Source organism: Sus scrofa, chromosome 6, assembly GCF_000003025.6.
Source record: "Sus scrofa isolate TJ Tabasco breed Duroc chromosome 6, Sscrofa11.1, whole genome shotgun sequence".
Taxonomy (NCBI): Eukaryota; Metazoa; Chordata; class Mammalia; order Artiodactyla; family Suidae; genus Sus; species Sus scrofa.
In genome coordinates, this window is record NC_010448.4 from 87,568,547 (window position 1) to 87,584,403 (window position 15,857).

Here is a 15,857-nt window from a genome sequence, read left to right on the forward strand (position 1 = left end):
GCACAGACACACGGGTGTATGCAATGGTGAATGAATAATAATGAATCTTGTATACATGTTCTGTTGTAATGAAATATGCTGAAATTTAAATACACTCTTTTGGTCGCGCCCAGAAGTTTTGGGGCCAGGGATTGAACCCATGCCACAGCAGTAACAACACCAGATTTTTACCCCTGCTGAGCCACCAGGGAACTCCTATAAGTATTTATTTGCGGGGTTGAGGGGAAGATGAGGGAGGGTGGGCAGGAAAAGAGAAGAGGGTAAAGGCAGGCACAACACAGGGAGAACTCTTCTTTTAGAAACCAGGCCTACATAAACTCAAAGCCTATGGTCCTCATTTGGGTCTCTAATTTACATTCACATGAAGCACTACATATTCCTTAATGATGTGAAAGAGCTGTTACGAATGTGCAGTATCTTCTAAGGTAGTAGCTACTCAGTTTGCCTTAAAAGCTCAGGTGACTATATCAGAACAACCATGCTGTCTCTCAATCAGACCTCTGGGATCCAAATATGAGAAATCCTTGCAGAGGAGCAAGCTGGCGGAAAGAAGAGGTAGGTTCTCTGGGAGTTATTTCAATGGAACAGTCAGAAAGAAAGAAAAAGACAGGAGAGAAGGACGGATGGCATCACCATATTCTGCTTTTTCCCCAGGACCAGCATCCCTTTCTATAAAGCTCGCTGGAACAAAGAGGGAGGGGTAACACAAGCTAAATTCTGTGTTTTACAATAGCATCTTCCTCTGACCTCTATGGAGACTCTCACTTCTACAGAATGGAACAACAAAGAAAAGTGGGGGCGCCATCTTACTCTTGAGCCCAGAGATCCAAACCTGCATTTGAATAGTATCTCTTGGAGATCAAGATTCTTAACAGCAATTTAAACAGCAAAAGGGGATACATAACACCTTTGTGTTAGTGTTTCTGTTTTTCTTAAATTGGAGACATTCTGTGAGCTTCTCATGAACAAGGAACACCAGGCTAATCTTTCAGACTGTAAAAAGGTTTGTTTAAGCATGTGATCCAGAGTACTAAGTGGTTATTTTCAATCACTTCTATATCTGGTAAACCTCCTATCCATGTCTCTCTGAAATAAGTAACAGGAAGCATACTAAAAAGCAAACTTTGTTTCAATTATTTTACAGCAATTTCCTTAAGTGTATACCTTATCTGGGGCATGAAATGTAAGGCATTAAGATTTCAGTTACCTTAAGTGCCAAAGCCAAGTCCTCACCTGGACCCATGCTGGTCTTGGGAAAACTCCATTATATGCCCAGCAATCTCCCGCAGTTGTAAATTGGGATACCGGTTATTTCGAAAATCTTCCAAAAGCCTGCTCCTGCCAGAGGGCATGACATCAGACATTCCATATCGCAAACGGGAGGAGGAAAAAAGGGTGCTGCTGGGGCTGAAGAGGCTGGAGGCACTGCTCGCACTGCGGTACTTGGCTTCAGCGCCTGGAGCAGCAGAGATGTATCTTCCACTGCCATTTGTGAGTCCTCCTGTTGGTTACAGAACAGGAAAACTCAAGACTCATTCTGAAGGAACTTTGTTCAAGAGAGGAAAAGGCATCCCATACATGAAATCTTGGATCACCTCTGATTTTTCAATTCTGTTGCTTTTGTGTTAAGATTCAATCTTATCAGTATCACAACTTTCATAAGGCCAACTCACCAAGCTGGAAGAAAATTTTTGCAGAAATTGAGAGGGGAATGCTATTAACCACTGATGGGAGACTGCTAGCAATAATGGAGTAATGGTTAACGTAGCCCTTGTGGGTCAAATGATGGGGAACGGTCCTGCTGTATGACCCAATACCTGGGTACCAGGATCAGAAAAGATAAAATGCACAGTGACTTCAGTAGTTTTCCACTCTGAGCTCTGTGGAGATTCCTGCCATCAGTGAATAATCCCACTTCCATCTAAAACCCTCCCTTAAAAAATAAAAAATCAGGGTACTCAGCTTAGTCCATTTTATATAGTAAAAAAGTCCTCCCCCCAAAGCTTTGAAGGCATGGTTTTGCCACTTCATAAATAGAAGTCTAAAAATTACTAAGGCACGCCAGGCCAAGGATTAGGTATAAGGGATAGAAAAAATGGACATATGCTTTGAAATGGAAGGTTTTCAAGTTCTTCATCAGGACTGGGCAGCGTTTAACACCTTCTATTGGAACAGAGCCTGAAGTGATTGCAGTAGCAACAACTTCCAGGCCACAGATATTGCTGTTTTGAGCAACGACAAGGGAGTAATTGTGAACCTCCAGACATATAAAATAGAGATAAGACTGAAAGGCTTATCCAAAGGCAAAATAAAATAAAAAATTATAATGAGTATATATTTTCAATATTTTTTTCTAAATAGTGGGTTTTTTAAAAAATGTAATAGATTGCACTATAAAAAGGATGTGAAGTCTTTTTTTGTGTTTTTCCTCTATTCCTACATTGCAAAGTAGGTAAAAAATACCATTAAACAAGGAGCACAGATAAGTAACAATTCGAGATCCATGAGAAAAGTCACTCAATATGAAATGCATGTTAACTTCTATAGAGTTTCAATGAATGTATGGTTCGGGGCTTAATGTAGCTACAAAAAGATACCTAGCTTGGATTCCTCCACAGAATTCTAGGGTCCAGTTTCAAAGGTCTGGGTCTCAACGAAAGCAATGGAAACCAAAAGAAATGGCTCAATATTAACATTTGTTCAAATAAATAAATAAAAATAAAAACCACTTAAATGAGCAATTATCTTATGCCAGGCTCTATGCTAGAAGTATATACTTTCTATCAAATTCTCCATGGCAGAGTTCCCATCATGGCTCAGTGGTCAATAAACCCAACTAGTAACCATGAGGTTGCGGGTGCGATCCCTGACCTCGCTCAGTGGGTTAAGGATCCGGTGTTGCCCTGAGCTGTAGTATAGGTTACAGATGCGACTCGGGTTTGGTGTTGCTGTGGCTGTGGCATAGGCTGGCAGTTGTAGTTCCAATTCGACCCCTAGCCTAGGAACCTCCATATGCTACGGGTACAGCCCTAAAAAAGACCAAAAAAAAAAAAAAAAATTCTCACTGGCATTACAGAAAGAGAGTTTTAAAATCTCATTTATATAACAGAAAATTAAGGCCCAAAGAGGTAAAGCGATTGTCCAAAAATAGAAAACCCCAAATTATAATGGCCAGAATCTGCCACAGAACTCTTGACTCCAGAGTCACTGCCCTTACAACTACATGAGAAGCATTTTCAGACTGTTATACCCAGTTTTCTTGTTCTAAAGGACACTATTATTCTTGCTAAAATTTCACAATATTTCTTCATCCTAAAGGAAAACATCTCTTTAACGAAAGGAAGAGAGGAGGCTTATTAAGAAAAGAACAGCAGCCATATGGCTGTTCTTTATTCTACTTCAGAAACACTTCTTTTCTTCCCTGGCTTGAGATGGGGAGAAATAGTCAAAGATGTGATAATGAGGTAGGTTAGCAGGTACTGGGAGAATGTGATAATAGCAAAGAAAGTAGTTAGAGGAAGGAACAGCACCAATACACAGTTTTGAAAACAATTTAAAGGTATTTTAAGAACCTGGTCACTAAGAGAGGCCCTTATGCAAACAAAAGTAATATATCAACAGAGAAACAACTACACTCCTAAAAGGCCTGACAAACAAATTAACATGGAAGGTAGCCAGGTCATTGGTGACAAGGCCGAATGATGGGAACCAACCCTGAGCATTGCCCTACCTCTATACTTCCAGTTATATGAGCCAATAAATGCACTCATTGTTTAAGCCACTGTTAGTTGGATTTTACGTCACTGTGGTCAAAAGCACTCCGACTAATCTGTAACACAAAGGGCTAGAATGAATAATGGGCAGATTTATACTTCTGCCCTGAAGTCTTGATTTTTGGCTCTGATGTCCTGGATGCCAGACAAAATACACAGGCGTGCACGTGCACATGCACACATACAACTTTTATTACTGAGAGAGGAAGTATACAAATCCGAAAAAGAAATTTCTTCAGTACTATATTATATGGAAAACTGACAGTTCACAAGAATATGTTGTTTAGGACAAATAATTTTTCTTTAAACATTTAAACCAATGGTTACGGAGTTCCACGGAGTTCCCATTGAGGCTCAGTAATTGATGAACCCGACTAGGATCCATGAGGATGCGGGTTCGATCCCTGGGCTTGCTCAGTGGGTTAAGGTTCCAGCATTGCCATGAGCTGTGGTGTAGGTCGCAGACACGGCTCAAATCCCACTTGGCTGTGGCAGGCCAGTAGCTGAGCTCCAATTCGACCTCTAGCCTGAGAACTTACATATGCTATAGGTGTGGCCCTAAAAGGCAAAAAACAAAACAAAACAAAACAAAACAAAAAAACAGTGGTTAAAGTAAATTTCTGCTTAAAATGTGGTTTTCTGGTTGTTTCTGAAAAAATACCTGGCAAACAGAAGACAATTATTATTTGCTGACTGAATCTCCTTTAGATGGTAAATATGCAGAAAGGTGTTGCCCAATTCACTACAGTTTATGCACTTACATGTACTTATACTGAAACTATTATACTGAAGATGGCCCCGAAAATGTTTGAATTTGCAATGCTTGTTTTAAAAGGAACATTTCATACAGGACCTCCAAGGGAGCCTCCTAATGGTTTCACAAAGTTTTCTACAATATTTTGACAGGAATGGATTTCTTAGAGCTGTGTCCTATGACAACGTTATCTACAGAAATTAAGGACTTAAATGTTCTGTTTAAATGGTTTGTGCAGATTTCCCATTCTACATGTGAGGGGCATTCCATCATAACAAGTAAAAAGCTGAACAGACTGAAAAATCAAAAATTCTTGGATCCATAAAAGAGGAAAAGGCACAGAACAAACCACTGCCCCCAAGCTGGAGAGATACAGGTTATCACAGCTAACCAGATCAAGGGACACCAGCAGACGCCACTGCCAGGACCAGTACCACTAGGAAAACCTGAAGTGTGAATAGCAAATTGTTAAAAGGCTCAACATTGATGACTGAAGTTAAAAGTCCAGGAAACCCAGTCATAAGGCAGCCCCAACAATAAATACTGTGATATCTACCTCCAGGAGCCCAACCAGGTCCCACAATGAATACCAGAGCAAATCCTTCCTTGGAAAGGATGAAGCAAAAGGAACAACTGAAAAATTGCCACAGCACTCTGTTCTTCAAAAAACCTGCCCTCTGGGAACACTAGTTAACCAGAGCCTAACTTTCTGGGTTATTATCAGAAACTGACTTGGAGAAGGGAAATGCACAACTCTAGTAGCCTACTCAACTATCATACCCCACCAAAAGGAGGAGAAAAGAAAAGGGAACACTTATGAAGCTGAGAGTACAGAGGAATAGGCTCACTAAAAGACTGAGACCTAATTATAGATCTATAGAACACTTTCCCTCCCCCAAACCTCACCACCACATTTTTACTAAAAACCTATTTACAGTGCCTTTCACTCAGTATATCAGGTATGGCTAGCAAAAACAAACCTCAAGATATACCAAAAGCCCAAGCCAACTTGAGAGAAAGAACAAACATCAGAAACATACATGACAGAAACACTGAAATTATCAGACTGTAAATTTAAAACACTAATGATTAATATTATGCTAAGGATTCTAGAGGATAAAGTAAATAGCATACAAGAAAAAAACAGATGGACAATGTAAGCAAAGAGATGGAAATTCTAAGAAAGAACCAAAAAGAAATGTTAGAAATAAAAAACACTGTAACCAAAATGAACAGCACCTCCACTGGGTTTTCTAGTTGACTGGACACAGATGAGGAAAGCATCTATGAGCTAGAGGAACTATGAAGAGAATCCTTGAAAACCAAAAAGGAAAGAGACCAAAGATTCAAAATAACACAACAGAATATCCAAAGCATACCACACACATAACACACACATAATGGGCATACCAGGAGAAGGAGAGAAAGTAACAGAGTGAAGACCTGAAAAAATAATGACTGAGAATTCCTCCAAAATAATTTCACCAAACCACAGACCAGGAAGCACAGGGAACACCAAATAGGATAAACACCCCAAAACTATACTTCTATCATTTTCAAATTACAGAAAAGCAAAGATAAAGAAAAAATACTGAAAGGAGCTAGAGAGGAAAAAAAACACCTAAACTATAGAGGAACAAAGATAAGAATTACATCCAACTTCTCCTCAAAAAGCATGCAAGCAAGGGAGTTCCTGCTATGGTGCAGTGAGTTAAAAATCTGACTGCAGAGACTCAGGTCCATGCAGAGGCATGAGCTTAATCCCCAGCATGGAGCAGTGGGTTAAATGATTCAGCATGGCTGCAGCTGTGACTCAGATTCAATCCCTGGCCCAGGAACTTCTATATGCCATGGGTGAAGGTAAGAGGGAATACAAGCAAGAAGAGAAAACTTTTTTAAAGTTTTGACAGAAAAAAAAAAAACCCATCAACCTAGAATTCTGTGTCCTACAAAATTATCCTTCAAAAGTGAAGGAGAAATAAAGACTTACTCAGGCAAACAAAAATTGATGGAATTTGTTGCCAGTACGTATGTCTTCCAAGAAATGTCAAAAGAAGTTCTTTAAAGATAAGTATAAATAATACAGACCAGAAACTAATCTATATAAAGGCAGAGCATTAAAAAAGGAATAAATAAAAACATTTATTTCTAGTATTCTTTTTTTTTTTCATCTTTTGGTTACCCTGCAGAATAGGAGTTCCCGGGCCAGGGATGAGATCTGAGCAATAGCTTCAACCTAAGCAATGCCAGATCCTTAATCCACTGTGGAAGCTGGGGATGGAACCTGCATCCCAGTGCTCCCAAGATGCCTCCTGATCCCGCTGCACCACAGGGGGAACTCCCATTTCTCTTTTTTCTTGACTGATCTGACAGATAACAGTTTGCTCAAAATAATAGCAACAATGTATTTAATTACCTATGCTTATGTTTATTTTATACATACACACTCAAGTGCAAGCACTTATATACAGCTGAAATGAACTGCAGCAATGACAAAAGGGATGGGAAGGAAAAGTCAGGATTACTTTGTTTTTTTAGAGGCACGCCTGTGGCATATGAAGGTCCCCAGGCTAGGAGTCTAATTGGAGCTACAGCTGCCGGTCATGATGGGAACTCCGGGATTACTTTGTTATTATAACATACTCACACTACAGGTGAAGTGGCACAGTCTTACTTTAAAGTGGACCCTAGATAGGAGTTCCTGTCATGGCTCAGCGGCAACTAAGCCAACTAGGATCCATGAGGATGCAGGTTCGATCCCTGGCCTCACTGAGTAGGTTAAGGATCCAGTGTTGCCGCGAGCTGTGGTGTAGGTTGCAAATGCAGCTCAGATCCCAGGTTGCTGTGGTTGCCGAGAAGGCTGGCAGCTGTAGCTCTGATTTGACCCCCAGCCTGGGAACTTCCATATGCTTCATGTGGGGCCCTAAAAAGCGGAAAAAAAAAAAAAAAAAGTCTGCTGTAGGAAGAAGGCTCGTGCCCAGAAAGCTGCAGGTCAGAAGGCAGCACCTCCTCCAAAAGCTCAGAAGGGTCAGAAAGCTCCAGTCCAGAAAGCACCTGCTCCAAAAGAATCTGGCAAGAAAGGACGAGAGCATAAGAGGCTATTATAAACATAATAAAAGTTCTTTAAAAAAATAAATGAATAAAGTGGACCTAGATAAACTGCAAATGATCCTGGGGCAACCACCTCCTGGGGCAACCACTAAAAAAGTTACTTTTTTAAAAAAAAGGAAATAGTATAACTGATAGGTTAAAAAAGGATATAAAATGCTCAATTAAAACCACAAAAGGCAAACATATACACCCGACTATATATAAAATAGACAATCAACAAGGACCTAATGTTTAATATAGGGAACTCTACTCAATATTCTGTAATAATCTATATGAGAAAAGAATCTGAAAAAGAATGGACACATGTATAATTGAATCACCTTGCTGTACACCAGAAACTAACAACATTGTAGATCAACTATACTTCATTATAAAATTAAAATTAAACTTAAAAAAACAAAAAAGGCAGAAAAAGAGTGGAAGACAGAAACAAAGAAAAAAACAATAAACAACAAATATGGTAAATATTAATCCAACAACAAGAATAATCACTGTGAATGTCCAACGGCCTAAATGTACCAATTAAGGAGACTGTCAGAGTGGGTCAAAAAATGTAATCCAACTATAGGTTGTCTACAAGAAACTCACTTTAAAAATAAAGGCATAGGAGTTGTCCTTTGGTGCAGCAGGTTAAGGATCTTGAGTTGCTGCTGTAGCGCAGATTCTACCCCTGGCCTGGGAAGCTCTGCATGCCATGGGCATAGCAAAAATAAATAAATATATAAATAAAGACAAAGATTAAAAGTAATGGGGAGTTCCCGTCGTGGCGCAGTGGTTAACGAATCCGACTAGGAACCATGAGGTTGCGGGTTCGGTCCATGCCCTTGCTCAGTGGGTTAACGACCCAGCGTTGCCGTAAGCTGTGGTGTAGGTTGCAGACGCGGCTCGGATCCCGCGTTGCTGTGGCTCTGGCGTAGGCCGGTGGCTACGGCTCCGATTCAACCCCTAGCCTGGGAACCTCCATATGCTGCGGGAGTGGCCCAAGAAATAGCAACAATAACAACAACAACAACAACAAAAAAGACAAAAAAAAAAAAAAAGGAAATGGATGGGAGTTCCTATCGTGGCACAGTGGAAAGGAATCCAACTAGGAACCACGAGGTTGCAGGTTCAATCACTGGCCTCGCTCACTGGGTTAACGATCTGACGTTGCTGTGAGCTGTGGTGTAGGTCGCAGACATGGCTTGGATCTGGCATTGGTGAGGCTCTGGTGTAGGCCGGCGGCCACGGCTCCAATTAAACCCCTGCCTTGGAACTTCCATATGCCATGGGTGTGGCCCCAAAAAGATCCCACCCCCCGACCCCCGCCAAAAAAAAAAAAAGTAAATGGATGGACAAAAACATACCAGACACTGCTCAGATCTGGCGTTGCCATGGCTAAAGCTCCAATTTGACTCCTAGCTTGGGAATTTCCATATGCCATGGATGTGACCCTAAAAAGACAAAAAAAAGGGGGGGGGGATATGTCTCAATTATTTTCTACTTTTAGCCTTCTACTCCATTTTCTGGCTATGTGGAATGTTTTTGTTCTTCTGGTTTTGCTTTCTGTACTCAGAGATCTAGTAGATGCCTAATGGGCAAAGCCTTGCCTTAAGGCTCCCAACATGTGGTTCTGTATTTAATACAGGCAGAGGCAATGCTGCTCACCAAAATGTTTACAAAATAAGTCCTCACCAATCATCCACTCCCCTAATACTACAGTCAGGTAGCCCTAAAAGGAAATAAGTCAAAGAACTGTCTTTAGTGTATAATATTGAATCAAAGTTAAGTCAATTTTTATATGGTTAGTTTTATAGATAAGTCACTTTCAGAGAACTAGGTAAGCAATCACAAAATACTACATTTCCATTTGGAACAGAGCAGTGCACACCCATGATCACTAAATAACCTAAAATTAGTACATGTTATTGAACAGTAAATTAGAAACACCTACTGCAGTTCAAGCAGGCAGGAACAGAGAAACCATTTGGTGTTTGATCTTTGCTTTTCTTAAACGACTAAGGGCACATACAACCCTGAATAAAAAGGACAGGAAGAATCAATTTTAAGAAGACAGGAATTCTATTATGATAATAAAACTAACTGCTTGCATTCTTCTGCCATGGACAAACTATGAACTTTTGAGCTCATTTTTACTATAGTTCAACACTGCAGGTTTCAGCAAGCACAATACTCTTCTCTCAGGACACATGAAAAGGCTGGAGATTTTCAACCACATGCACAATAATAATGAAGTATAACTGCTACTTCTTGATTAAAATTTTAAAATGGCACAATCTGAGAATTATGAGTAAACCATAAGCATGAAGAAAGAAGCAAGCATTTCAGGAAATGGGGAAGGGGTTGGCTCTAGGATAAAGAGATCTATGGGTAGGCAGAACAAAATCATTAAGGTAGGAAACAAACTTTTGAAACACATATCCGTATCTCTTGTTCTTTTTCATGTTGAGATAGGGAGTGGAATTTATTACGGATGGATGCTGTGGGTATATGTTCATGCTTAAAGATCTCATCTAACCTATATATAAGCTATAAGTGAGCATTACAGATGCAGTTGCTAATACTAATATTATTAGGTAATATTAATAATTCTTAAAACAACAACTAAGAAAGGAGAAAGGAGGAAGAGAATTGAGAGTGGGAGATTTCATTTATTTAAAAATTACCATCCTATGCCAAGAAATTTGACAATTTAGATAAAACAGATAAATTCCTAGAAACTCACAGATTATTAAAATCGACTCAAGAAGAAATAGAAAATCTGAGCCCAGAAGACATAAAGAAATTGAAGAAGTAATTCAAAATCTTCCCACAAGTAAACACCAGACTAGGATGGCTTCACTGTTCAATATTACCAAGTGTTTAAAGAAATAATACTAGTACTTTACAAACTCTTCCAGAAAGAGAGGGGAATGGTACACTTCCCAACCTATGTTATAAGGTTAATATCACCCTGATAACAAGTCAAAGACATCACAAGAAAGGAAAATGACAGACATCATTTGTGAAAATAGACGCAAAAAATTCGACAAAAATATTAACCAACCAAATCCAACGTGCCCACATGGGATTTATCCTTGGAAAGCAAGAAGACAATGCAACAAACCATATTCATAGAATAAAGGATAAAAATCACACAATCACCAATAACTCCAGAAAAAGCATTTAACAAAATCCAAGACACATTCATGATAAAACTCTTAAACTTGGAATAGAAGGAAACTTAACCTGATAAAGGGCATCTAAGAAAAACCTAAGACAATTATACTTAAAAGTAAAAGAGGGACATTTTATCTCCCAAGATCAGGGACAAGACAAGGATTGGTGCTTTTATCTATTCTAATAACACAGTACTAGAGGTTCTAGCCAGTGCAATCAGGCAAGAAAAATAAAAGGCACCCAGACTGCAAAACTGTCTGTACTCAGATGATATGACCCTACATAAAGAAAACCCTAAGCAACCCACCCAAAATTATTAGAACTAAAAAATAAGTACAGCAAATTTATAGACTATGAGCTCCATGTACAAAATTATATACTGTATTTCCATAAACAAACAACAAAGAATCCAAAATCAAAACTAAAATTCGGAGTTCCTGTCGTGGCGCAGCAGAAACGAATCCGACTAGGAACCATGAGGTTGCGGGTTCGATCCCCAGCCTTGCTCAGTGGGTTAAGGACCTGGTGTTGCCATGAGCTGTGATGTAGGCTGGCAGCTATAGCTCCGATTTGACCCCTAGCCTGGGAACCTCCATATGCCATGGATGTGGCCCTAAAAACAAACAAACAAACAAACAAACAAAACCTAAAATTCCATTCACAATAACATAAGAAAAATAAAATATGTAGGAACTAGTAAGACCTACATTTTAAAAATTTCAAAACTTTGCTGGGTAAAATTGGGCATGCAGAAAGATGAACCATTATCTCATGCAACATACTAAATTAATTCAAAATGGTGACTGGGAGTTACCACTGTGGCACAGTGGGTTAAGAATCCAACTGCAGCAGGTCAGGTCACTGAGGAGGTGTGGGTTCAATCCCCAGCCCACCTCAGTGGGTTAAAGGATCCACTGTTGCCACAGCTGTGGCTCAGATTCAATCCCTGGCCTGGGAACTTCCACATGCATCAGGAGTGGCCATTTAAAAAAGAAAAGAAAAGAAAAGAAAAAAGATCACAGACAATAAGAGCTTAAAACAATAAAATTTTTAAAACAAAACATCGGAGAAAATCTTTTAGGATTAGGTAAAGATTTCAATACCAGAAAGCATGATAAACTAACTGAATCTCATCAAAATTAAAAACTACTGCACTTCAAAAACCCATTTAAAAATAAAAATACAAGCAAAAGACCAGAAGAAAATAGATATATGCAAAACATACATCTGATAAAGGACCTGAATCCGACGAGTTAAGATCTCTTACAACTCAGTAAGACAACAAGCAACTGATATCCAAAAATGGGCAAAAAAAATATAAGTAGACATTTCACCAAAGATATACAAGCAGGAGTTCCTGCTGTGGCTTAGCGGGTTAAGAACCCCACATGGTGTCCACGAGGAGGTGGATTCAATCCCTGGCCTCACTCAGTGGGTTAAGGATCTGGCACTGCCACAAGCTGTGGCATAAGTCAGAGATGCAGCTCAGATCCAGTGTTGCCATAGCTGTGGTGCAGGCTGTAGCTGTAGCTCTGATTTGACCCCTAGAGCCTGAGAACTGCCATATGTCACAGGGATAGCCTTTGAAAGAAAATTACACACACATACACACACACACACACACACGTATAAATTGTAATAAGCACATACAAACATGGGCAACATTCATTAGTCTTTAGAGAAATACAAATTAAAAGTACAATGACACAACCATTTCATGACCTCTAGCTATATCATATTAAGACAAAATGTTGGTGAGAAGGTAAAGAAATTAGAATCCTCATATACTGCTGGTGAGAATGTAAACGATGCACACCAAATTGGAAAATAGTTGGGCAGTGTCTCAGAAAGGTTAACACAGAACTTACACACAATTCAGAAATTCTACTCCTAGAAAAATGAAAACAAAGTGTCCACAGAAAGATTTGCATGCAAATATTCACAGCAAATATTTCTAATAGTCAAAAATTATAACCAATGAACATCCTCCAACTGCGAGTCATTAGACAAAATATGGTATAGCCACAAAATGTAGGACAATTCAGCAATAAAATGGAACAAAGCTACTGACAGATCATATATCACAGATGAAATTTCAAAATTTTGTGAAGGGAAAGAAGCCAAGCAAAAGCAGTCAAGTCACATACTATAAGATTCTATCTGTACGAAATGTCCAGAAAAGGCAAATTTCAAAACAGCAAGTAGAAGTTCTCTTGTGGTACAGCTGGTTCAGAGTCCGGTGTTGTCACTGCAGTGGCCTGGGTCATGCTGCTGTGGCATGGGTTCGATCCTTGGCCCAGGAACTTGCATGCCGCGTGGTCAGCCCCCAAAAAACTAGAAAGTGGATCAGTGGTTGACTGGAGCACACAAGGATGTGAAATGGGGACTAACTGTAAATAGTCAAGAGGAATCTTATAGAGGGGATGAAATACTGTGGTTACACAATATAGAAAGTTACTAAAAAGCACTGAATTGTACACTTGAAATGGTAAATTTATCATATGTATGACACAACTCAATAGTTGTTTTTTAAAAATACAAGTTTGATCTTTAAACAAATAGTGGAAAAAGCACTGAGGAATCTATAGGAGGCACTCAATAAGTGGGAGTTCTCATTATGGCTCAGTGACGAACCCAACTAGTGTCCATGAGGATGCAGGTATAATCCCTGGCCTCACTCAATGGGTTAAGTATCCAGTATTGCTGTGAGCTGTGGTGTAGGTCACAGATGCAGCTTGGATCCTGCGTTGCTGTGGCTGGGGCACAGGCAGGCAGCTGTAGCTCTGATTCAACCCCTAGCCTGGGAACTTCCATATGCCACAGGTGTGGCCCTAAAAAATTTTTTTACAAAGTGACTACTTAATAAATAATGAGAAAAATAACAAAAAAGACACCGATTTTTTCACGTATCCTTACACATGTCTGTCTAATGAAAGGAAGTATGAAAATGATATCATGGAGAAGAGATCCACACTGGGATAATAAGAGATTTAAGTGAGAGGGTGCATTCAAACACTGGCTGTGGAGTATTATGAAAGTCATTAAACCATGCTGAGTTTAGGTTTCTCTTTGTAAAGAGTTATTTGAGTATTTAACACAATGAATGAATGCTTAGTATGGTTGTTAATGATCCAAAAATTGATGGCTGGTGGCAGCAGTGTAGTATTAATAGTAGAAGCTATATCAGGAGAGGCCCAATATACATTTGGTAAAGAAATGTTACATTTCCTTGGTGACAGATGGTACCTAGACTTATTGTGCTGATCCTTTTGCAATGGTTAAGACTAGAGAACACAAGAATGCTTTTTTCAAGGAAACAGATGAGATGAGGCAAAGCACTACCAATTAAGACACAATGTTCCTCAGGAATGGCACGTATTATGAACGTGGTACATGCAGCAATGGAAGTCCAATACATACATATAAAGTGCTTAAACAAAGTAAAAAAATTTTAAAGGGAAGGGAAGTTAAAAATAAAACTAGACAGATAGCAAGTCATTAAAATAAGAAATAACTTGCAACAATTGTTCCTACTTCACAGGGAAAACATAAATTAAGAAGAAGAGGAGATTCCATTGTGACTCAGCAGGTTAAGAACCCACCTAGTATCCATGAGGATGTGAGCTCCATCCCTGGCCTCACTCAGTGGGTTAAGGATAAGGCATTGCTGCAAGCTACAGCATATATCACAGATGTGGCCCGGTTACTGTGTTGCTATGGTTGTGGTGTAGGCTGGCAGGTGCAGCTCCAATTGGACCTGTAGCCTAGGAACTTCCATATGCCACAGGTGTGGCCAGAAAAAGAACAACAACAAAAAGGAGCAAAACATTTTATTAAATTGCTAATATATTGGAAACAGGAAAGGCACCATGCATGCAAGTAATGTATCCAGCTCCATTTTCAAACACCAAGAGCCATAGCATTTACTTCAGAGGTTGCTAAGGCACAGCCCACAGGACAAATCTGGCCTGCTGCCTATTTTTATAAATAAAGTTTTATTGGAAGATAGCTATATTTATTTACATTTTGCCTGTGGCTGCTCTCGTACTTTACTGCAGAGCTGAATATCGACTACAGAGACCATCTGACCTGCAAGCCTAAAATATCCACTATCTGGCTCTTTACGAAAAATTTTTTGCAGATTTATTTAATTTACTACTTCCTTAGTATATGCTGACATAGTTCAAATGTTTAAACCAAAGAATTAAAAAGGGTACGATTTCTGGACCCGATAATGCCCTGGTTTAAAAGATATCCTGGGCACATTACATGGCAGGATATATACTGACACTGCATGCTTCTGAGTCAGAAAGGTATGACTCTAAATCTGCTCAGATATGAGAAACCCTAGGCAAGATATTTAAGCCAGTTTGCTCACTTCTGTATCATAGGCATAATACTCTATCTTCTGAAGTATAGCACCTAAAACCACAAATAGCCAGTAATGACCATTCAATAAATGTTAGTACCTTCCATCTAGATACTAAACTAGGACTTCCATCTCTCCCTTGTAATTTTGCATTAACCCTCACTCTTTAAAGCCAGGAATTCTCCCATAAGAAGCAACTGTCGTGCAATATACCCTATTCCTTATCCATCCAATATGGACTTGGGCAATCTGGAACGTCCCCACAACTTTTCTAAAGTAATATCCATTTCTAACTTCAGACAATGAGTTTTACAGTTATTAGGGTTCTTATCATGTGAAATCTCAGGATAAACATGCAGATACTCTCTTTTTCCATCTCTCAAATGTCTAAGTATATACATATATAGGTTTGCCTTAAAACTCATACCTCAACCTCAGATGTCACTCTTAGTTCTAAAATAATACTATCCTACACCCTCGAGGGTTTGGGGTTGGGTTTTTTGTTTGTTTGTTTATAAATCATTTCCCAGTCTTTGTTTTTCTAAATGAAGGTATACTATTTCTTTTTAGTCAGTCCTCATTTCTGAGTCCATAAAGCCACTGCTACTCTGATTAAAATCAAAACAAACAAAAAAACCAAACAAACAAAAGGTCCATGTCAGCTAGGAACTGTGGATGATAGTATGTGTCA

The 15,857-nt window shown here is 39.3% G+C and overlaps 1 protein-coding gene across 33 annotated transcripts in view; it reads right to left on the reverse strand.

The window, feature by feature from the left end:
- The window catches only part of PUM1 (pumilio RNA binding family member 1), a 141,096-nt gene that overhangs the window by 22,159 nt on the left and 103,080 nt on the right, over positions 1-15,857 (reverse strand). For all 33 annotated transcript variants that reach the window (XM_021095736.1, XM_021095734.1, XM_021095751.1 and 30 more), the window contains one exon: positions 1,234-1,501. In XM_021095736.1, the coding sequence (XP_020951395.1) occupies positions 1,234-1,501 (268 nt within the window). The remainder of the gene's footprint in view (positions 1-1,233; positions 1,502-15,857) is intronic.